The sequence below is a fragment of the Falco cherrug genome, chromosome 13, assembly GCF_023634085.1.
Source record: "Falco cherrug isolate bFalChe1 chromosome 13, bFalChe1.pri, whole genome shotgun sequence".
NCBI lineage: Eukaryota > Metazoa > Chordata > Aves > Falconiformes > Falconidae > Falco > Falco cherrug.
In genome coordinates, this window is record NC_073709.1 from 15425771 (window position 1) to 15443033 (window position 17263).

The 17263-nt window shown below is 51.9% G+C and overlaps 1 protein-coding gene and 1 long non-coding RNA gene across 3 annotated transcripts in view; one reads left to right on the top strand and one right to left on the bottom strand.

Moving 5' to 3' along the window:
* The window catches only part of MDGA1 (MAM domain containing glycosylphosphatidylinositol anchor 1), a 154924-nt gene extending 146445 nt beyond the window's left edge, over nucleotides 1-8479 (bottom strand). For both annotated transcript variants that reach the window (XM_055726118.1, XM_055726117.1), the window contains exon 1: nucleotides 7840-8479. In XM_055726118.1, the coding sequence (XP_055582093.1) occupies nucleotides 7840-7966 (127 nt within the window). In that variant the 5' untranslated portion in view covers nucleotides 7967-8479. The remainder of the gene's footprint in view (nucleotides 1-7839) is intronic.
* LOC129737306 (uncharacterized) lies at nucleotides 7292-16587 on the top strand. Its single transcript, XR_008735017.1, has 4 exons — nucleotides 7292-7747; nucleotides 8660-9486; nucleotides 12329-12393; nucleotides 16085-16587. It is a non-coding gene; the product is annotated as an uncharacterized LOC129737306 (long non-coding RNA).
* Nucleotides 16588-17263: the final 676 nt, after the last annotated feature.

A 17263-nucleotide genomic window follows, 5' to 3' on the forward strand; every position in this document is an offset into this window, starting at 1 on the left:
CCAAATCACCAGGCCACTCCAGCAGCACGGCAGTCCCCATCAGGCTGTCCTGTCTCATTTGCAACCACTTAAATATGATTGTGTCTACACTGCTGTTCATAACTAGCACCATACTAAGAACACAGAGTGCTTTACAGAAGCATACAAAGGGAACACCCTTGTCCAAGGAGTTTAAACATTACTAGACCATAAAGCTCTCCGTAGACTTTGGGAATACAGTCATACAAGCACACACTGGAGCAACCGTATTGCCTAGTCTAGAAGAACAAGCAGAAAATTCAAAGAACTAATCTTCACCTTCTATATTCAGCTGTCTCTCTCTAGTTCCCTGGTTAACTTCAGGCATCTCCCTTCACCAGCCATGGACCAGAGTATTTAGGCATTAAAACTAAAGGTTATCAGTAGTCAGACGCTGACCTGGGATACAGTGTGGCCAATGCACGAGTGCAAAAGCTCCCTGTAGGCCCCCACGATGCTCAGAAGGCGACGCTGCACTCAGGGCGTGTAAGTCATGTTTCCAGGAGCGAAAGCCCCAGCAGCAATCAAACAGCTCTGCCGGGTTTGGTAACCCAGCCCTGCTGCCCCACCGAGCCAAGGCGGTACATCGCAGCACTAATGCCCCACCTGAACACGTCAGGCACCCCGACGGCCAGCCACCGCCTGGCTGGCTTCTTCTCACCTCCTTCCAGAGGCAGCCCGTCTGTGAGGATCCCTTTTCCTTTGTATCTGTTCTGATTCCTGTAACTCCTTTACTCCCACCTTTTTGAGAGCCAAAACCAACCAACCAAAACGCCAAACAAACAAAAATCCCCCAAACACAGCTACACAGGAAAATGAAATGAAAAGAAAGGGAGACTATGGCTGAAAAGCTAATTAGGGATTTAAGAGGCCTGGGCTCTGCTGTATGATCTTTTATGGGAAGTGGATGAGATGCTCCTGGAAGGAAAGGACAGTGCTGTCCCGCTCCACCAGAGTATTACAAAGGAGAGAGAGGAAAACAAGCAAAGGAAAAAAAAGGATCACGAAGTGCATGGGTACAACGTGACAGAGCTCCAGACCCTCAAACAGACCCGAAGGCGATGCAAAGCAGCCCGCAAGCAGCCGGCACCCGAGCCGGGCGGCGGCGGCAGCAGCGCAGCCCGGCCCCCCAGCAGCCCCCGGGCACTGACCCCAGCTCGCCCGGCCGGCAGCGGCGGGGACCGGGCGCGCTGGCTCCGGGCGCTCCCTGCGCCCAGCCGGGGCCGCCGAGCCGGGCGCCCCCCAGGCGTCGGGGCGGCTTCCGTGGGGTCTGCCCCCGGCCGGCCCCGGCACCCCCCTCCCCGGGAAGGGGCGACCCCGGGAACCCCCTCCCGCCGCCGGGCCGGTGCGACGCCTCCCTCTGCCGGGCAGCGGCGGAGCGGCACGGCCCTGCCGCACAGATGTGCCGGTCCAGATGTGCCGCCCAGCCGCCGGCGGAGCGCAGCCGCAGGCAGGCCGGGCAGTTTCGTTCTCCTTTCCCTTGTGCGGCAGGGAGAGCAGGTGCAGCCCCCGGCGACACGAGCGAGGAGTCGAAGCCTTCGCCCCAGGGAACAGCCGACACCGGGCATGAGAATCTGCCCCCCACGCACCCGGCGCCAGCGGACCTGCGGGCAACTGCCCTTCTCTGACTTAGAAAGCCGATGCCCGGGATCCCCCCTTCCCAGCTCCACTTCTCAAGTTCTTTCCTAGCTCTCTAACGCGGCACTTTTGATTGTCAGCTCTACAGGTTATCACGCATTTATAATTTCTTCTTTTAAACACTAAACAAGTGCTTGGCTATAAAAAATAGCTGTTCCTTCACCCTCCTCTCCAAATAAAGGGTAGATGAAAGCTTTTTTTCAAAACAAGTACTTTGGGTCCTAACAGAGTAGAGATCTCACCAGTTAAACATGGGCAGAGAAATACAAAACACACACTCTCCTCTCCCACTTCTCCGCAGCACATCAGTCTCTCTGGCGGGTCGTGGCAGGCCTGCCAGATCTGCATTCTGCTGCACGGTGTCAGTGCCCTATCCCTCCCCCTTCTTCCACAAACCCAGGGGGACACAGGCACATTATCCACTTCTGCACTTAAACACGTGCAACACCAGCAGACGATGACTGGCAAAAGGTAGCTGGGACATGGGCACTTGCTATGTTCACCTTGGCTGCTTGAGAGCAGAAATGGTCTCAGTGTTTTCTTAATAGCTTCAGTACACCAGGTATAGCCTAAAGAAACCCATACTGTGTTACCAGACGCGGGCACCCACAGCATCTCTGACAGCAAAGCAACATTTTCCACTGCCTCTTGTCTGGAAGACACATCTACCCCACAGCAAAATGTAACCCCCTCTGAGGACACAACACAGCAACCTCTCTGCACAAAAAATGCCAATGTTTCACCTACCCTGATGAGAACTTCGGTGAACTGTCTCTCCAGAGCTGCACAGGCAGTTGTCTGTGGACTTACGTCATGCTGACTAAAGAAGCCTCTCGCAGGTAGCGTTCAGGACATTCCCACAAATGGGAGCAAGAAACACCCTCTACCCCAAGCAGTCTTTCACCAGTAGAAACCACATCTCTATTGCTTTTGCCAGCACATTGGCATTGGGCAGGATGCAATTCTTCCCCATGCCCCATCTCTGCCCTCCTGATAACAGGCTGTAGCCATACAAGCAAGACTCCTAGCCATAGACCATGCTTAATGAACCGAGAGAGCATGGTGTGCATGGAGGGAGGGACTGGAAGCCTGGCACGACACTATTCAAGCAAGTAGAATAACTGTTAACTCCAGTCAAAACATGGGCAAAACAGTAGGGCTTCTGGTTGATGGGAAGTATCACAAGATCTCCGAGTTAACCAGCACTTGTCTTGTTGCTTAAAAATAAGCACAGCAGCCTCAGCAGCACAGCATCCCTACCGCACTGCCATTGCTGTCTGACTACTGAACCTCCAAAGCCATCTTCTGCCACATCTTCCACTTACTGAGAGCCACTTACTATATCTCCCTCCCCTCTCTGAAGCTCATCTGAAATACGTACATATATTTCAAAAAAATCCAGTGCAAACCTGACATGGTGATAATTTTAAAAGCTATGCTGCTCATGTCAAATTATTCAACATCTGTCTTCATGTTCCCACAAAAATTAGCATAGGATGGTGGTTTCTGATGACACCTATAGTGAAATATTTTGACTTCTACCAGCAAGTTGCAAACAACCTGTCAGGAGGATAATGTCAGTTTTCTAGTACTGAATATTAAAGCCAATTGAGGGCTTATCTGGTGTGTGAAGCTACTGACCTGACCTAAAAACAGAGGCTGTAATGTCACAGGAGGGTGAATCTGACACACTACAGCTGGAGAACAGCAAGGCATTCTGAAGCACAGGGCTGGACAGATTTAATGCCTTGACCTTAATGACTTGCTAAAGAACTATGCAAATCTTGGGCCGACCCAGTCCTTCAGGGAGAATATTTCTATATAGCCCTCCAGCTACAAAACTCATTCCTGTAACCAAAGGGCTACAGCTTAAGCCACCACAGATTTAAGGGCTAGACAACAAGGGGAAATGGCTGAGCACAAAGGATATGTGTACATATATACACACACATACACATACATATCGTTTGGAGGGCTGCTGTGCTCATACATCACGTTTTCCAAACAGAACTGGCCAAGGAGTGACTCACAGGAGCCAGCTCCACCGCTACTTTAGGTGGCAATCTGCTCAGCCGTTTCTGAGGGCACAGGGTGCACCGGGGTAACAGCAAGTAAGCTCAAGAGCTCGGTGGTTGGACTCCTGTTCCTGCTGGCAAAACAGCTATAGGCAGAGGCAGGGGAGACTGATCCCAGTCACCAGGCTCAGGGTTAACATTAGTGTGTCTGTACCCCCAGCAACGGGCAGCAAAAGACAGGCGTGCACACAGGTTGCAAGGTGTGAGGCGTCCTGCCTTGAAAACTCTAAAAGAGGTTTTACTTTACAGGTAAAAGGAGCAGGAAACAAATCATGTCATGCGTGCATGAAATGAAAAAGTGTAGATGTTTATAGCCTAAACCCAGGATATGTTTTACCATGACATTCCTCCATCACAGATGCAAGAAACATTCTTCCACTAGATTTTTTTGGCTGCCTGTAGTGGTATCTCACAGGTGATTCAGTGATGGTGTCTCTTTAAAGAAAGAGCTTTACTGGGTCATTTATTCCCCAACTCAGAGGCCAGGGCAGGGCTGCTCTGTATTGCAAGTGCTTCTCCCCCACCAGTTTCAAATGCCCAAAGCAATGCAGCCCATCCAGCCCCTCTGATCATGGTGCCAGGCAGCTTTCCCTGCTGCCCAGCCTAAACCTTCCTTTTATTCCCATTCCATCACCTCACTGTAGCCCCTCATGACACACTGTGATGACCATTCCTGAAATGCCTTTTCTGCAGGTGAATTATGAGAGGCAGGGGACAAAAGATCCCACTCTCTATTCAGCCTGAAAGGCTTCTGCTGATCAGCTGGACTGTGCTAGTTGCAAGACAACCCAGAAATGTTAATTATATACTGCATATGGAGTAAGCAAAGCAGCAGCCCTGTGAACCAGAGCTACACAAGTCCCAAAGTCTGCGAGGCTGACTAGGAAGCAAGAGGCATACTCTACACTTTGGACACCACCACCACCATCCACCACTCTTGTAGTCTAATATATAGCCTTTAAGTCTTCATAACTCCAAGCCTGGAACGGCAGGTCCCCTTTCTCCTTACCTCTTCCTTCCTCATTCCCCCTCCCCCCCCCAAATTCTGACATTTTCTAGAGTTCTGTTACAGCTTGCTCCTCATCTTGATCAGCAGCATTAACGCACCAGGATGGAAAGGCACATGCAGTTTGGGAAATGGGGCACCACAAAAGACTAACAGAAGTTGCCTTTTGGCAATTTGCTGAACTGCCTTCGGTATCAGGCCAGCCTTGTCTTACTGCAACAAACAAGGCTGAAAGGATGGGATCAGCTAATGAGAAGAGGGTTTCAGACACGCTTCAGTCATTACAACAAATGCCAATTTATTTAACAGGCCTCCTCAGGTAGTGGGCTAAAAGCACCTTGACTCTTAATTAAATTGCACCTCCACTGCAAATGCTCCTTTCCCAGAAACCCCCTTACACACATCTTATTTATACCATTCGTCTCAATAAACCTCTCCAACAACTCCGCTCTCCTAGACAGAGGTCTTTTGTGCACATCCATGTGGGTGTATTATTTAAAGGGTACATCACATGGATATTTTATCTTGTTTAATCTGATTTAATCTCAGCAGATTTACTAAAGTAAAATATATTTATAGACCCATATAGATGCCTCTTCCCATTCTCCATTGCCATAAATAAATATTCACAAGCAGAAAAACTGATCTGAAACATGATACTGGAGTTCCCTTAATTTCTACATTAAGTGCCACATGAGACCGACATTCACAACACAGAACGCTCAAGTACAGCTTAAAGCCATGGCAAGAGACTAACATTTAGGAATAACCAAGGTGGAAGGGACCAGCAGGACTAGTTCCTAATCCTGCTTTATTTATCCTGGCAAATGTAACAGTATCAATCCAGCTCTACTTGAGCCATCAATAACAAATCACATCCAAACAAACAGTGCTGACTGCACAAGGTATGAAATCAGTGCAGGGTAGTGGACTGAAGGCAGGATTGGGAAAGACAACATGAAAACTATGAGTCACTGTAGAAGTTTGTGGTGTGCTGATTCCACAAGATACTGCTCTGGGCTGCACTCAGCGACAGCGGCTTATTTAGGCTCCTGATGGTCTCAACAGATAGTCTGAAGAGGTAGGGGAGGGGAGAGGAAAAGAGACTGGATTTCTCCTTTGTATGGTTAAGTAAGAGAACAGCTAGAACTAGTGTACCATTTTGGCTTAAAAGGATGCCTTCATTTTAGTGCATGTCTATATATGTGCTTTCTTTTGTACACAGCTTCTCCAATCTCTCTCAGAGAGAAAAAGACAAAAACACCAGTAAGTTATTCTGAAGATCTAATTTAGCAGCAACTCTTATCAAATGCAAGTTCACTGAAGTGGATGAAAAAATACAACAGGCAATCTTCTAAAGCACATTTAAGCAAAACTGGTTTTAAGCTCTGTCCCTCCTGCTACGATCCTGAGCAGAGAGGCCATTCTACAGCAAGTGACAGCTACTCAGCAGCAAGCACGCTACAACAAAATAATAAAAGTTTAGCTAGAAGCAGACTACCTGTTTTAAAGGATTAAATAACCTGGCCTGACCAGGTTTCTGTACCACAAACTCATTCTGTTCCCCATCTTTCCAGCCTTCAGAGGGTCCTACAATTTTCCTCTGGACACGCAGATTAGGAGAAAACACATACACTGGGAGAAAGAAAGAAAAAAAAAAAAGAAAGGATGCTAAGCACCCTCTGTTTAAAATGGTTGTTTTACCAAACGGACCCAAACTCAAATTAACATCCCAGCCCTCAAGGAGAAAGGAGGAATTGTTTCCATTAAAGAAATACATCATTAAAAAGTGACCTAAAAAGACTTACCCATAGTCAGTGAGACTGAACTGATCTTTGCCAGAGCTCACACAAGAGACTGGCTGCGTGCTGTTAAAAAAGGGGGAGCGGGGGGGCTGGATTCTCTCACTGGGGTCTCTCTTCAGCGCTCAGAGAGCCTGGCTTGTTAGAGGCAGAGGCATGCCTTCCAGAAGGACTTTACAGCAGCGCACAACTGAGTTGTAAGCCAAGATAAAGCCGGCTTGTTAGGAGAGGCAAGTCTTGTGGGTTGCTTTTATTTATTTTTTCCCCAGTATATTGGAAATGCAGATCTTGTAAAGCAAGAATCAAGAGCGGGCTGGGAGCGGGAAAGGGGGGCTGCACGGCTGGCTGAGGGAAATCCCGGCTGCTCCCCCAGCCCAGGGCCGGTGCTCCGAGGGGCCGCGGGGTGCCCCCCCAGCCCCTGCCACCCCCGCTGCCCTCGGACGCCGAGGGGCGGTGGGCGCCAGCCCTCTCATGAGGGGCCGCCCCAGCTTGCCATCTGCCACCCTGCCTGCACACAAGGAGAAGGGGTAAGCACCGTAACTGCAAAATTAATAAGAGGGGGGGAAAAAAAATCCAGCAGCTCGACATCGGCTCTGCCACAGACCACCACCCACCCGCCCGCCCGCCACGATCTTAAGAAGAAAATCAGCAGCAAAGTTCAATGGGGTGAAAAGCTGCCTCTCCCCTAGCACCCCCCCGGCAGGGGAGGGAGCCCGGCGGGGCCGGCCGAGGGGCCGGCGGGGGACGCCGGGGCAGGGCGGCGGGCGGCCCCGGGCAGCAAGGGGACGCCCGGCACCGACCCCGGCAGGAGGCCAAGCCGCCGGGGCCCCGCGGGTGGGCGCCCTCCGTCCTGCCCCTGCCCCGAAGCGGCTGCAACGCGCCGGCGCTCCCAGCGCCGGGTCTGCCGGGCCGGCACCGGCGTGGCGTCCCCACGCGAGGCGGGTGGCGAGAAGGGCGGCCGGGCCGGGCCGCGGAGTCGCCCCCCGCCGCAACTCTGGCGCCCCCCGGCTCGGGGCGCGGCCAGCCCGGCGGCGGCCTCGCCAGCGGTCCCTGCGGGCCACCTCGGCGGACCCGTGAATCGGAGGCGGCCGGAGGGTTACGGGCAGGAATTACGAAGTAGCTACAGGCGCTGGAAGCCCCATTGCTGCATCAGTCTCTCCGCTCAGGCTGCGACGAGCTTCGCCGGCATCATTTACTTTCTCCTGCAGGTGCTTTTTAACTTTGATCCCACCACCGCCGTCTGCGCCCTTGCTCTCCCCCCCCCCCCCCCCCCAACAGCGACCGCGACAACGTCTCTTACCGTAAACCCCTTGTCCCCTGCTGTACACCGGCACCAGAGACAGGAATAAAAAACAGATCATCTCCATCTTCAAGGCAGAGCCTTCATCGCCGGCGAAGAAAAGCAGCCAAAACAGCCCCGGCAGCATCCGGCGGGGAGCGAGGAGCGGGCGACAGCCTCCCGAAACGCCACCCCATGCGCCCCGCTCCGCGCCGGGCACCGGCGCCCCTCGGGCGGAGGAAGGGACCCCCCAGCCCGGGGCCGCCTGGGGGTAAAATTTAAAAGGAGAAAAAAAAAAAAAAAAAAAGGAGGGAGAGAGCGAGGGAAGGCGGCAGGGAGGGCAGGAGAGCGGAGCGCCGCTTCCCGCTTCCCCTCTCCAGGTTGCTCGAAGATCTCCGGGAGAACGGGCAGCCGCGCCCGCGCTCCGGGCACAGGAAGGCCAGCTCGGGGCAGCGGGCACCGGGCAGGGGCAGGGTCCGGGCCAGCCCAGCGCTGCCCCCCGCCCCCCGCAGGAAAGGGGGTTTCTTTGTTCAGCGGGAGCTGCCGAGCGCTGCCCCAAGTCCCGCGCTGCCCCAAGTGCTGCCAACTTGGGAGAGTCCTCGCCCTCCCTCCGCCCGCCGAGGCTCTGGCCGCAGCCCCAGGAGCGAACGGGGAGAAGGAGAAGGAGGTGGAGAAAAGGGAGGGGGGGGGGGGGGGAAGCGGGGGGGAGGGGGTAGGAGCCAGCTGCTGAAAGGCGGAGGGAGGGATAGGTGATTCCCTCTCCTCTTTTCCTGATCTTCTAGCGGGGAGGGGATTGTTGTAATTAATCAAATCCAGGAAGGATTTTATTTTTTTTTTATAGCGGCTCCCAAGAGCTCCCCCAGCTGCACTGCATCGCCCCAGCCAGCCTGAAGGGAGAAGCAAACGAGGAGCAGGCAGACCACGCACCCTCGCTCCGCCTGCAGCTCAGCCCGGCTCTCCTCTCCTCCTCCCCAGCCTGCCAGGTCCTTGTCCCTTCAAAACTTTCCCTGATGTTGTGAGCTGGGCTCGGGTGGGCGCTTCGCCTCCGCTGCTTGCCTGCTCCGCCCGCCTCGCAGATGATTTGCAGTTGAAGAGAGCTCCCTCGACGGCTGCCGGAGCTCCTGGTGGGAATCAACAGAGGCTGTAGCTGGCAGGGAGCCGACGAGGAAAGACAAGAACCTGGAGAAAGTTGGGTTACTCTTGCCAGACGCCGGCTGGAAACCGTTTGGCAGGTCCCTGCCCCACCGGTTTTCCCCGAAACGCCAAAATCTGCAAAAGTTGCCGGGAGCGTCACCGCTGCCCAGCCAGCTCCAGGCGCTGCGCGCCGCTCCGCCGCCCCCCGGGCGGGCCGGGGCCGCCTCGCCCCTCCCTGCCCCCTGCCCTGCCGGGCGCGCCGCGGCTTCTTCCCCTTTGGCTTTCCAGGTTTTTCCCCTCCCCTCTTCACCATTTCATTCCCCTTTGGGGAAAAGAAAAAAAAAAGAAAAAGGAGCCAATTAAAGCAGCCGTGCTCGGAAGAGCCCTGCCTCCTGCCCAATTCTGCGAGCCTCCCCTCGCCCCGGCCCAATTAGAGACAGCACCGCAGGGCTGGGGAGGACAAGGGTCTTGCTTCGGGCGGAGAGATCAGCCGTCAGCCCGGGGTCCCTCCATCCTCAGGACACTCGCGGCAAGGTCGGCTTCTCCCGGGTGGGACTTGAGATGCGAAAAGCCTAGGGGCAGGGGGCTCTGGGGGCGTCTTCTGGCTTGCACGGGCAGCGAGCCGGGGGTGGGGGGCAGCGCGAGTTGTCGGGGGGGGGGGGGGGTTCTCCTGTGCCGGCGCTGGCTGGTGCCGAGAAAGTTTTTTGGCTCCCCCCCCAGGTAGGTTGCAGGCTGGCGGGGCTGCCTTGTGCATGCTGCTCGGGAGCGGCGCGGCGGCGGTGCTGCGCGGGCCCCCAGCTCGGTGCGTGGCTGCGGGGACCGGCGGTGTCCGTGGGGCTGCCGGCCCCGGGCGGTGCTGACGCCCGGAGCTGAACGCGGAGCGGCGGAACTGTGCGCTTCCCCCGGAGCAGGGCCCGGGGCTAGACCTCCGGCCGGGAGGAGGAAGATGCTGCACGACCGCTCCGGGCATCACCACCGGCACCGGGGGGCTGCATCAGCGCCCGGGGAGCGCCGGTGCGGAGCCCTCCTATCTCCATCTGCTTTGCTACGGAGATAAAGCGCTTCTTCGGGGGAGCCTAGACCCGCTTGCCCCGCGGGGATCCGGAGCCGCCGAGCCCACCCGTGCCCGGCTCGGGGCCGTAAACGAAGCCAGCGCCGTGGACCCCCCCCGCTTCGCCAGGCGTGCCGCTCCCGGGGGCGGGCGGGCTCCGGCGCGCCGCTCTCCCTCCCGCGCCGGGCCCGCCGGGGCTCCCCAGGATGGGCTGATGCGCCCCGTCACTCCGCGACACCGGGTCCCCTCCGCCTCTAACGCGGGGCCGGTCCCTGCGTGCCCTCCCGCCTCGGCCACGCGTGGGCTTGGCGGCCCCACGCCGCTCATGATGCCCTGCTGCTGCGCGCTGCCCCCGGCGCTGCCGGCTCCGCATCCCGGCCGCTTGCGCCTAGGGGTAGCGGATGGAAACCCGCACCTCAGCGGGCTCTGGGGCGCCGTGTGAACAGGTCACTCCCTGGATAAAAATGTAATAATAATAAAAAAAAAAGTGTCTATGTATAGACAGGGAGATGGCCCAGAGAGCGGCAGGCTGCTCAGGCATGCTCTAACAAGCAATTAATAGATATAGCCGCTAATTAGTAAGCAGTTATTCCTCCTGTAAATGGTGCTCAGCTGGAAAGAAAAGCGGTAGCGCACCAGGAGGGGAGCGGAGTTACGGGCAGGGCAGCTTCACCCCAGTGACCAGCATCCCTGCGCGCAGGAGGCAAGGCAGGCGGATTTCCCACTGGACCCTATTCCCTTACTTGTCAGGATGTCGCCAGTGTAAAACTGCTTTGTTTGCGTTTGGGGTCTTCCCCCCCCCCCCCCCTTTTTTTTTTCCTATAAGCGACCTAAGGGAACATTTACCAAGAAACTGTGGGCTTCGCACCCTGAGGTGTCCTGAATTGAGCAAGTTTATTTTTTAATACAATAAACTCTTATCTGAGAAGGATTTAATCCTTCCTGCAGTGGCTGGCAGCAACATTAATAAAGGGCATAGAAGGAGGCAGCCAGCACTAGAAGACAGGCAGAGCAGCCCCTTTGCCAGGGCATGGAGAAAAGCAGGAGCTGATGATGATAAGACAAAGCAAAATTGTCAGCATCTGCATGAAACAGGCTGAAAGCAACACAAGGAAACGAGATGAAGAGATGCTTGCAGATCCAGGAAACTTCATGAGGGTAAAAAAAATATGGAGACATGAGTCTTGTTTTTTCTGCTCAAAATTCTGAAATAGGCTTATTTATGGGGTATTTTATAGCCTTTCCCTTAATTTTTTTTCTCAGGGATTCTCATTAGATTATGGAATAGTGCCTCAGAGTGAGAACGAGTATGAGTTACATATCTGGATAATGAGTCTAAAAAAAATAAATCCCTCAAATGTGTGTTTCACACCCCTTTCTTTGTGTTAGCATTCAATGCACATGCTCATGTTTCACTGGCACAAATGCTTATGAAAAATGAATTTCCAAGTAAACTGCCAAAGTATGTGAAACAACCCAGCTTTCTCTTAGCAAATACAAGAATTTGTGCCAAAAGTACCTTTGAACTCATCCAATTAGGGAGCAGTAAAAAACATAAAGTGAGGCTGTTTGTGAGCAGCCCTTTGAATTAAAGGGAAAAATAATTTTATAATAAATAATTAGAAAGAGCTGTCATCTGTCCATGGATATTCTGAGTGGAAATAAAAATACTGCCAAAATCCAAGCACATAACTGCATTTGCTAAGTAAGGTAATTAATAATTACTGGTTGAGGCCTAATAAATCGTAACATTCATGACTATGGTGTTTCTGATGGGTGACAGCAACCCAGCACTCCCATGCATGCTTGCTAAGCAATCTACTTGTCATAAGCAAACCATACCCTGTAGTGATTCTACTTGTCAAAAAGCAAAGATGAGGGATGTCTTTCCTCCCTCCAGTCTCTTTCTGCAGAACATATTTGTCCCATCTTTCCAGCTCAGAGTCAGTGTCTCCGGTCTGTTCTCAAGACCCCACTTGTCAGATTAATCCTGTCTCTTTGAAATATTTATACATACTACATCACCTATATTTCACAGCAATGTTAAGAGGTAGACAGTCTCTGGGACAGATGCGGTGTTGAAAGAGAGCAAATCATATGCAGCACAATGTCACCAGGCAAGAGGCGACTGAAGAACTGTGTGAGGCCAAGGTCCAGTTGCAAGAACATTAATTCTCTTTGTGTCAATGTTTTCATGCTATAGTCTGGTGCAGTCTGTCATTTATTTCTTTTCTGGGTAGATGCAGCTGTCTCTGGGCCCCAATGATCTCTTGAGCTTGTGGCCTGACATTTCTTTCACCTCTTTCCTGTTCATTTTCTTCTCAGCACCACATCCAAGAATGTCTCCAGGATCCCTGAAGTTTGATCTCTTCCTACACACACATACGGAAGTGAGTACAGCCCAGCTGGAAGCTTTGCTGCAGCATTTCCCTTGCTGTGGCTTACTAGTAGGGAGTAGAAATTGAAAGTAAAAAGGGAAAAGGAATGCAATGGGGCACCTTAAAGGCAATGGGCAAAGCCAGGGTGACTCCAAATGCTGCAAGGGAGGTGCAAATCGAGAAGGGGAAAGCCAAAGGACTCTTTAGCGCTGCAGCAGAGCTGTTATCAGGGAGACGGGAAAACAAGGGAATTCTAACTGCAGCATAGGTCTGCATCGAGGAGCTGAGCAGAGAGGGTTGCTCCTGCGATGCTGCTGTGCCGGGCTGGGGGGGGGGGGGGGGGGGGCAGGCTCTGCAGCAGTGCAGAACAGGGGCAAGTGTCTGACCCCGGGCAGTGAGATAGGGCAGCAGGAAAGCCAGAGAGGGGGAACTGGGAAAGGCAAGGAAAAGCCAGTGTGTGGAGCAAAGGGGGAGCCCTGTTGGACTGCTGTAAACAGACTAGTGGCAACAGCAAAGCAGGAACTTCTGGAAGATGGGAAAGCATGGGCAAAGCTGCAATGACAGGATGCAGTTAAACTCTCCACTGCCTATTTTCTTTCTGTTTAATTTGTCTTTACAGGAAAACTGTAAAAAAAAAAAGAAAATAATTAAAAAATGCTAGTTTGTCATTATGAAGTGCTGGAATCAGCATCTCTTTGGGGAAAAATTTCCCCCTTGCCTAGAGAGTACTTCCCACCATCCTTAACACTAGGTTGGTGCTGCTACTGTCCAAATCCTCCTGGGTATCTCCTGCTTCCAGTATGAAGCATGCCAAGACAGGGCTATAAATCCCAAGGGATCTGCTTTGCTGTCCTCAGTTTTCCTCATCTCCACTCCAGGGAATACACCTATGCTGTGCTCGCTTTCTTCCCAGATGCATTTTACAGCACTCGTAGTACCTCTGAGCCTCTTGTGTTTTCTTTGCTTTTTTGATTAGCTCTCCTTATCACAACGAGTGTTTGGTACTGAATGGAGTGATGAACAGGGAGTCCCTCTCTATTCCTGACCCAAGGTATTCATCCTGCCTGAGCTTTACCACCCTTCCTTCCTGCACTTCCCTAGTGCAGCAAGTCTCAGGGCCATGCTGCAATTTCTGGCAGCTGGTTGCTGTCGGATTGGATTTTGCTTTTTCTGCCTGTACCCATTTATACTTTGACAAACCTCTGTTTCCTCATTAAGGCTTATATGAAAGCCACTGCAATCCCTTGCCCCTATGATCTCAATGTGTGGCCACTCTTTCCTCAGCTCAAGCACTCACCAACCTCACCCCACCTCCCACAACTCCATCTCACTTCGTGTGCACTAAATCCACAGGCTTTTAACTCAACATTTTCTACCAATCTCTATGCTTTTTAGCTTATATATCTAGTTTGCCAGAGATCCTGCTGGTTTTTTGCTCTTGTGCTTTAGGACAGATTGGGGCTGGTACAGGGTTGCAGACAAGTGTCTTGGCATCACTGGGAATATCTTTTTCCTGTTTCACCCTTTCTTTGATCTTTTTTTCCTCTCTGCCTCCTTCTCCTCCTGCATTCATGCTTTATTCTTCTTTCCCGCCCTCTCTTTCAAGTGTAAAAAGTGAGTTGAAAAAACATCAAGCTGGTGCTGGTCAAAAGAACTTGTTCTTCTTTTCTTCCACTTCCCTTCATTGCCTCAGCCCCCCTTTCCCAGCACAGGTTTCCCAGAGTGCTCTGGAGGGGGATGCTTTTTCACAGAGAGCAGATACAAAGGGTTTGGACATGATTCTTCCCTGTTCATGCTCTCTGCCACTGCCAGCAAAGGGTGCATCAATTGCAGATTTTGTCAGTGCCAGGCAGATGATCTCAAATGTGTGATCTCTGCCCTGTGGCAGAGGTGGTGGTGCTAGGGAGGGTAAAGGAGCTGCTCCTGAAGACGATGCCTTGAGCCAGAGGGTTGTGTTTGAACCAGGAGACTGTGCTACTTGAATTTCCCTTGAGAGGTTTTAAACACAGCTCACAGCCTGGGGATGATTGATTGACATGAGTAAAATCATGACTACATGGGACAACTCTCAGATGGGACTTTGCTGTTTAGACCTTGATGGAGACAGCCTTTGGCCACAGCACATTATGTCTTCCATAGCCTGACACGGGGAGGAAGCCATGCTGCAGAGTCACTTTTGTGGGAGCACACAGGCAAGGCTGTGGGCTTACGTGTCCTGAGACCTCTTGGTAGTGAGGAAACATCCCAGCTAGTAACTCCTCACTTCAGTTACCCAGTGGCCACACTTGTTTTTGGAAAGCTGGTCTATTATCAATACATTGACTTAAAATTACACACAAGTTCCTCAAGACCCTGTTTGTCCCCAGACAGAGCCATCCTCACTTCAGGAAGGTGAGCATCTGTATTTTGGATGTAAAAAAGGAAGCTGTAGAGAAAACCATTTTTCTGCCAGAATCTCCCCTCGCTGATCCTGGACCACAAGAGCTGGGAGACTTGGTTACAGAAAGATTCAAGTGTGCCAGGCAGGCTGCAGAAAAAAGCTTGCAATTCAATGCCTCAAGCAACCCCACTGCTTTCTGGGGAGCCATATATTGTTCATCAGTGGTGCAGCTCTCCACCAGCCTCTCACTGTAATGTGAAAATGAAAAAAATTGGAAATCCAAAGCTGTCAGGAGCTGCCACCATTCAAACAGCCTGGGCAGTCAGACCTTTACTGGTATAGGCTTTGCTTCACCCAGGAGAATGGGCATGCAGCCCCCAGCTCACCTGGGCATCGCTGGCTGTTTTGGCTGGAGATCATGGAGTCAGCCCAGTTCCTGGAGGAGGCTTCCTCCTGCGCTCTTTTTTGCAGTTCTCCAGCTGATGGCTATTTCTCTTCGCTACCACAAATCCACTCTCCCAGCCTGACACACCTTCCCTCTGCCCAGACTCCTTCCAGGAGAACTGTAAATAAGCACAGCTTCAACCAGAGTTTTGGAAATCATGGGGCCACGGCTCTTGTTGGAATTATAGTGGCTCCAGCCTACCTACCTCCTCCAGAGGTACTCAAAGCTGGATGTGGTCACTCGAGTTTTAGTTCAAAATAACTTTTATGGCCTGTTTCACTGTCACACCTTGCTCTGCTGGTACCTGTAGCCCAGGGTGGCAGGTGAATCCATCAGGGGGTTTCCAGGCTTAAGGAGAGAAGGGAAGGAGTTGCCTCACTGGGCAATGCACGTGTCAGTGCCCATGAACTTTCTTGTTTTGGATCTGTAAGCTGGTGAGGTCTGAAGGGATAGAGTGCTGCAAGTCGCACTGCCGTGAGGGTGGACTCTGAGATCATCTGCTAAAAATCTGGGTCTCTCAGCCCTCTTACACTCCCCAGCAGTCTGCACAGATACTACTTTCATATACATTATTTCATCTCCGTGTTTTGATCCTCTATGACTTAAGAGGAAACTTGGATTCCTGAAGTCCAAGTGTCAAGCAATGTGCAACGCAAAAAATCAAGGGTAGTTGGCCCTTCTGACTTAATCCAAAAGCCACTGTCTTCTTCTGACCCAAATCTAGCCCATGGTGCAAAACTAGCCCACAAGGTTCGGCTCCTCTAAGTGAGTTTGAGAATGAAGCCTCTATGGTTAACTTGTGCAGAAGTTTCCTTGTTGGGCGCTATATACAGACTATGAACTACCCTTAAAAGTTACTATTGCTTTTTCATTTTCAGGTGGTGTTGGCCACTGCTGGAGCACTTGACTCAAGAATCCAGTGATTTTTATCTTTGTGTGAACCTGTATGTGTACACACACACAGACACAGACACAGACACAGACACACACACACATCCTTTTCCTTCCTATCTCATTCCTATTAAAAATTACAGCGTCATTTTTAATAAGTCACCTGTTCGAGTCAATATACCTTAAACAATTCTTTGCACAAATCCAGAACTTGCAAAAGATATGTGCAAATAAAACATTTGGAACTGTGCCTGCTGAAGGGATGCTTTAAAGCACAACAACCCCCCTCCAGGTGTTGCTGCTCCCTCCTTACCTTTGCGGTGGGTCTGAAACACAATTCCATGTTGCCTCTATGCTTAAAAATACATCCGTAAGGTGCAGTGGCATCTTTGTCTTTTCTCTGTAACTTGATCCACTTTAGAAAATCCATGGTGAAAGACTGTTTAAACTTACCATGACCATTTATAACACAATTCTCTAGAAAACAAGAGTTAGAAGGGCCATTACTGTAAAACTAAGTAACGTGAGATGGTACATACAAGAAATTAACAGGAAAACCCTGTTGGGAGGAAATGTTAGAAACACCAATGGCATTTACCAGTGTGTTTTTAATTTGAGCTGCTCTAATAATTTCAGAAAAGATGGGGCTGGGGCTACCTGGGGACACAATGCAGGTGTGTGGGTGCCGTGCAGCACTGAAGCACGGCTGGTGCAAGGGCACATTTTACCAGCAGAGCTGGTCTTGCCAGGACCACCCGTCTCCCCACTGTCCCAAGCAAAGTGACAAATGAATCCACACTCACACAGACAGGTGTTGCTGGTGTAGCTGTCTCAGTCGTGAATTGCACCCCTGATCAAAAGTGAGTGTCAGGGAGCGCTCCCTGTGTAAGGAGCAGGGGGTGAAACACAAACTCGGGGTGTGAGTGGCCCAAACGCAGGCAGCGAGGCAGAGGCATGAGCAGAGCTGGAACAGACACTTTCTTCCTCATTTCAGCTCATTGCAGGCAGCCAGCACTGCCTCTGAACTGTGTATTCTGATGTATAATTACCTGCTTATTAGCTGGCTAGCTCATCACGCCGAGAAATTTAGTGGGAATGTGGAGCAAAGACACTTCTCCTCTCCCTGTCTTTCAGGCCAGAGAAGAAACAATAGATCACACAATGCG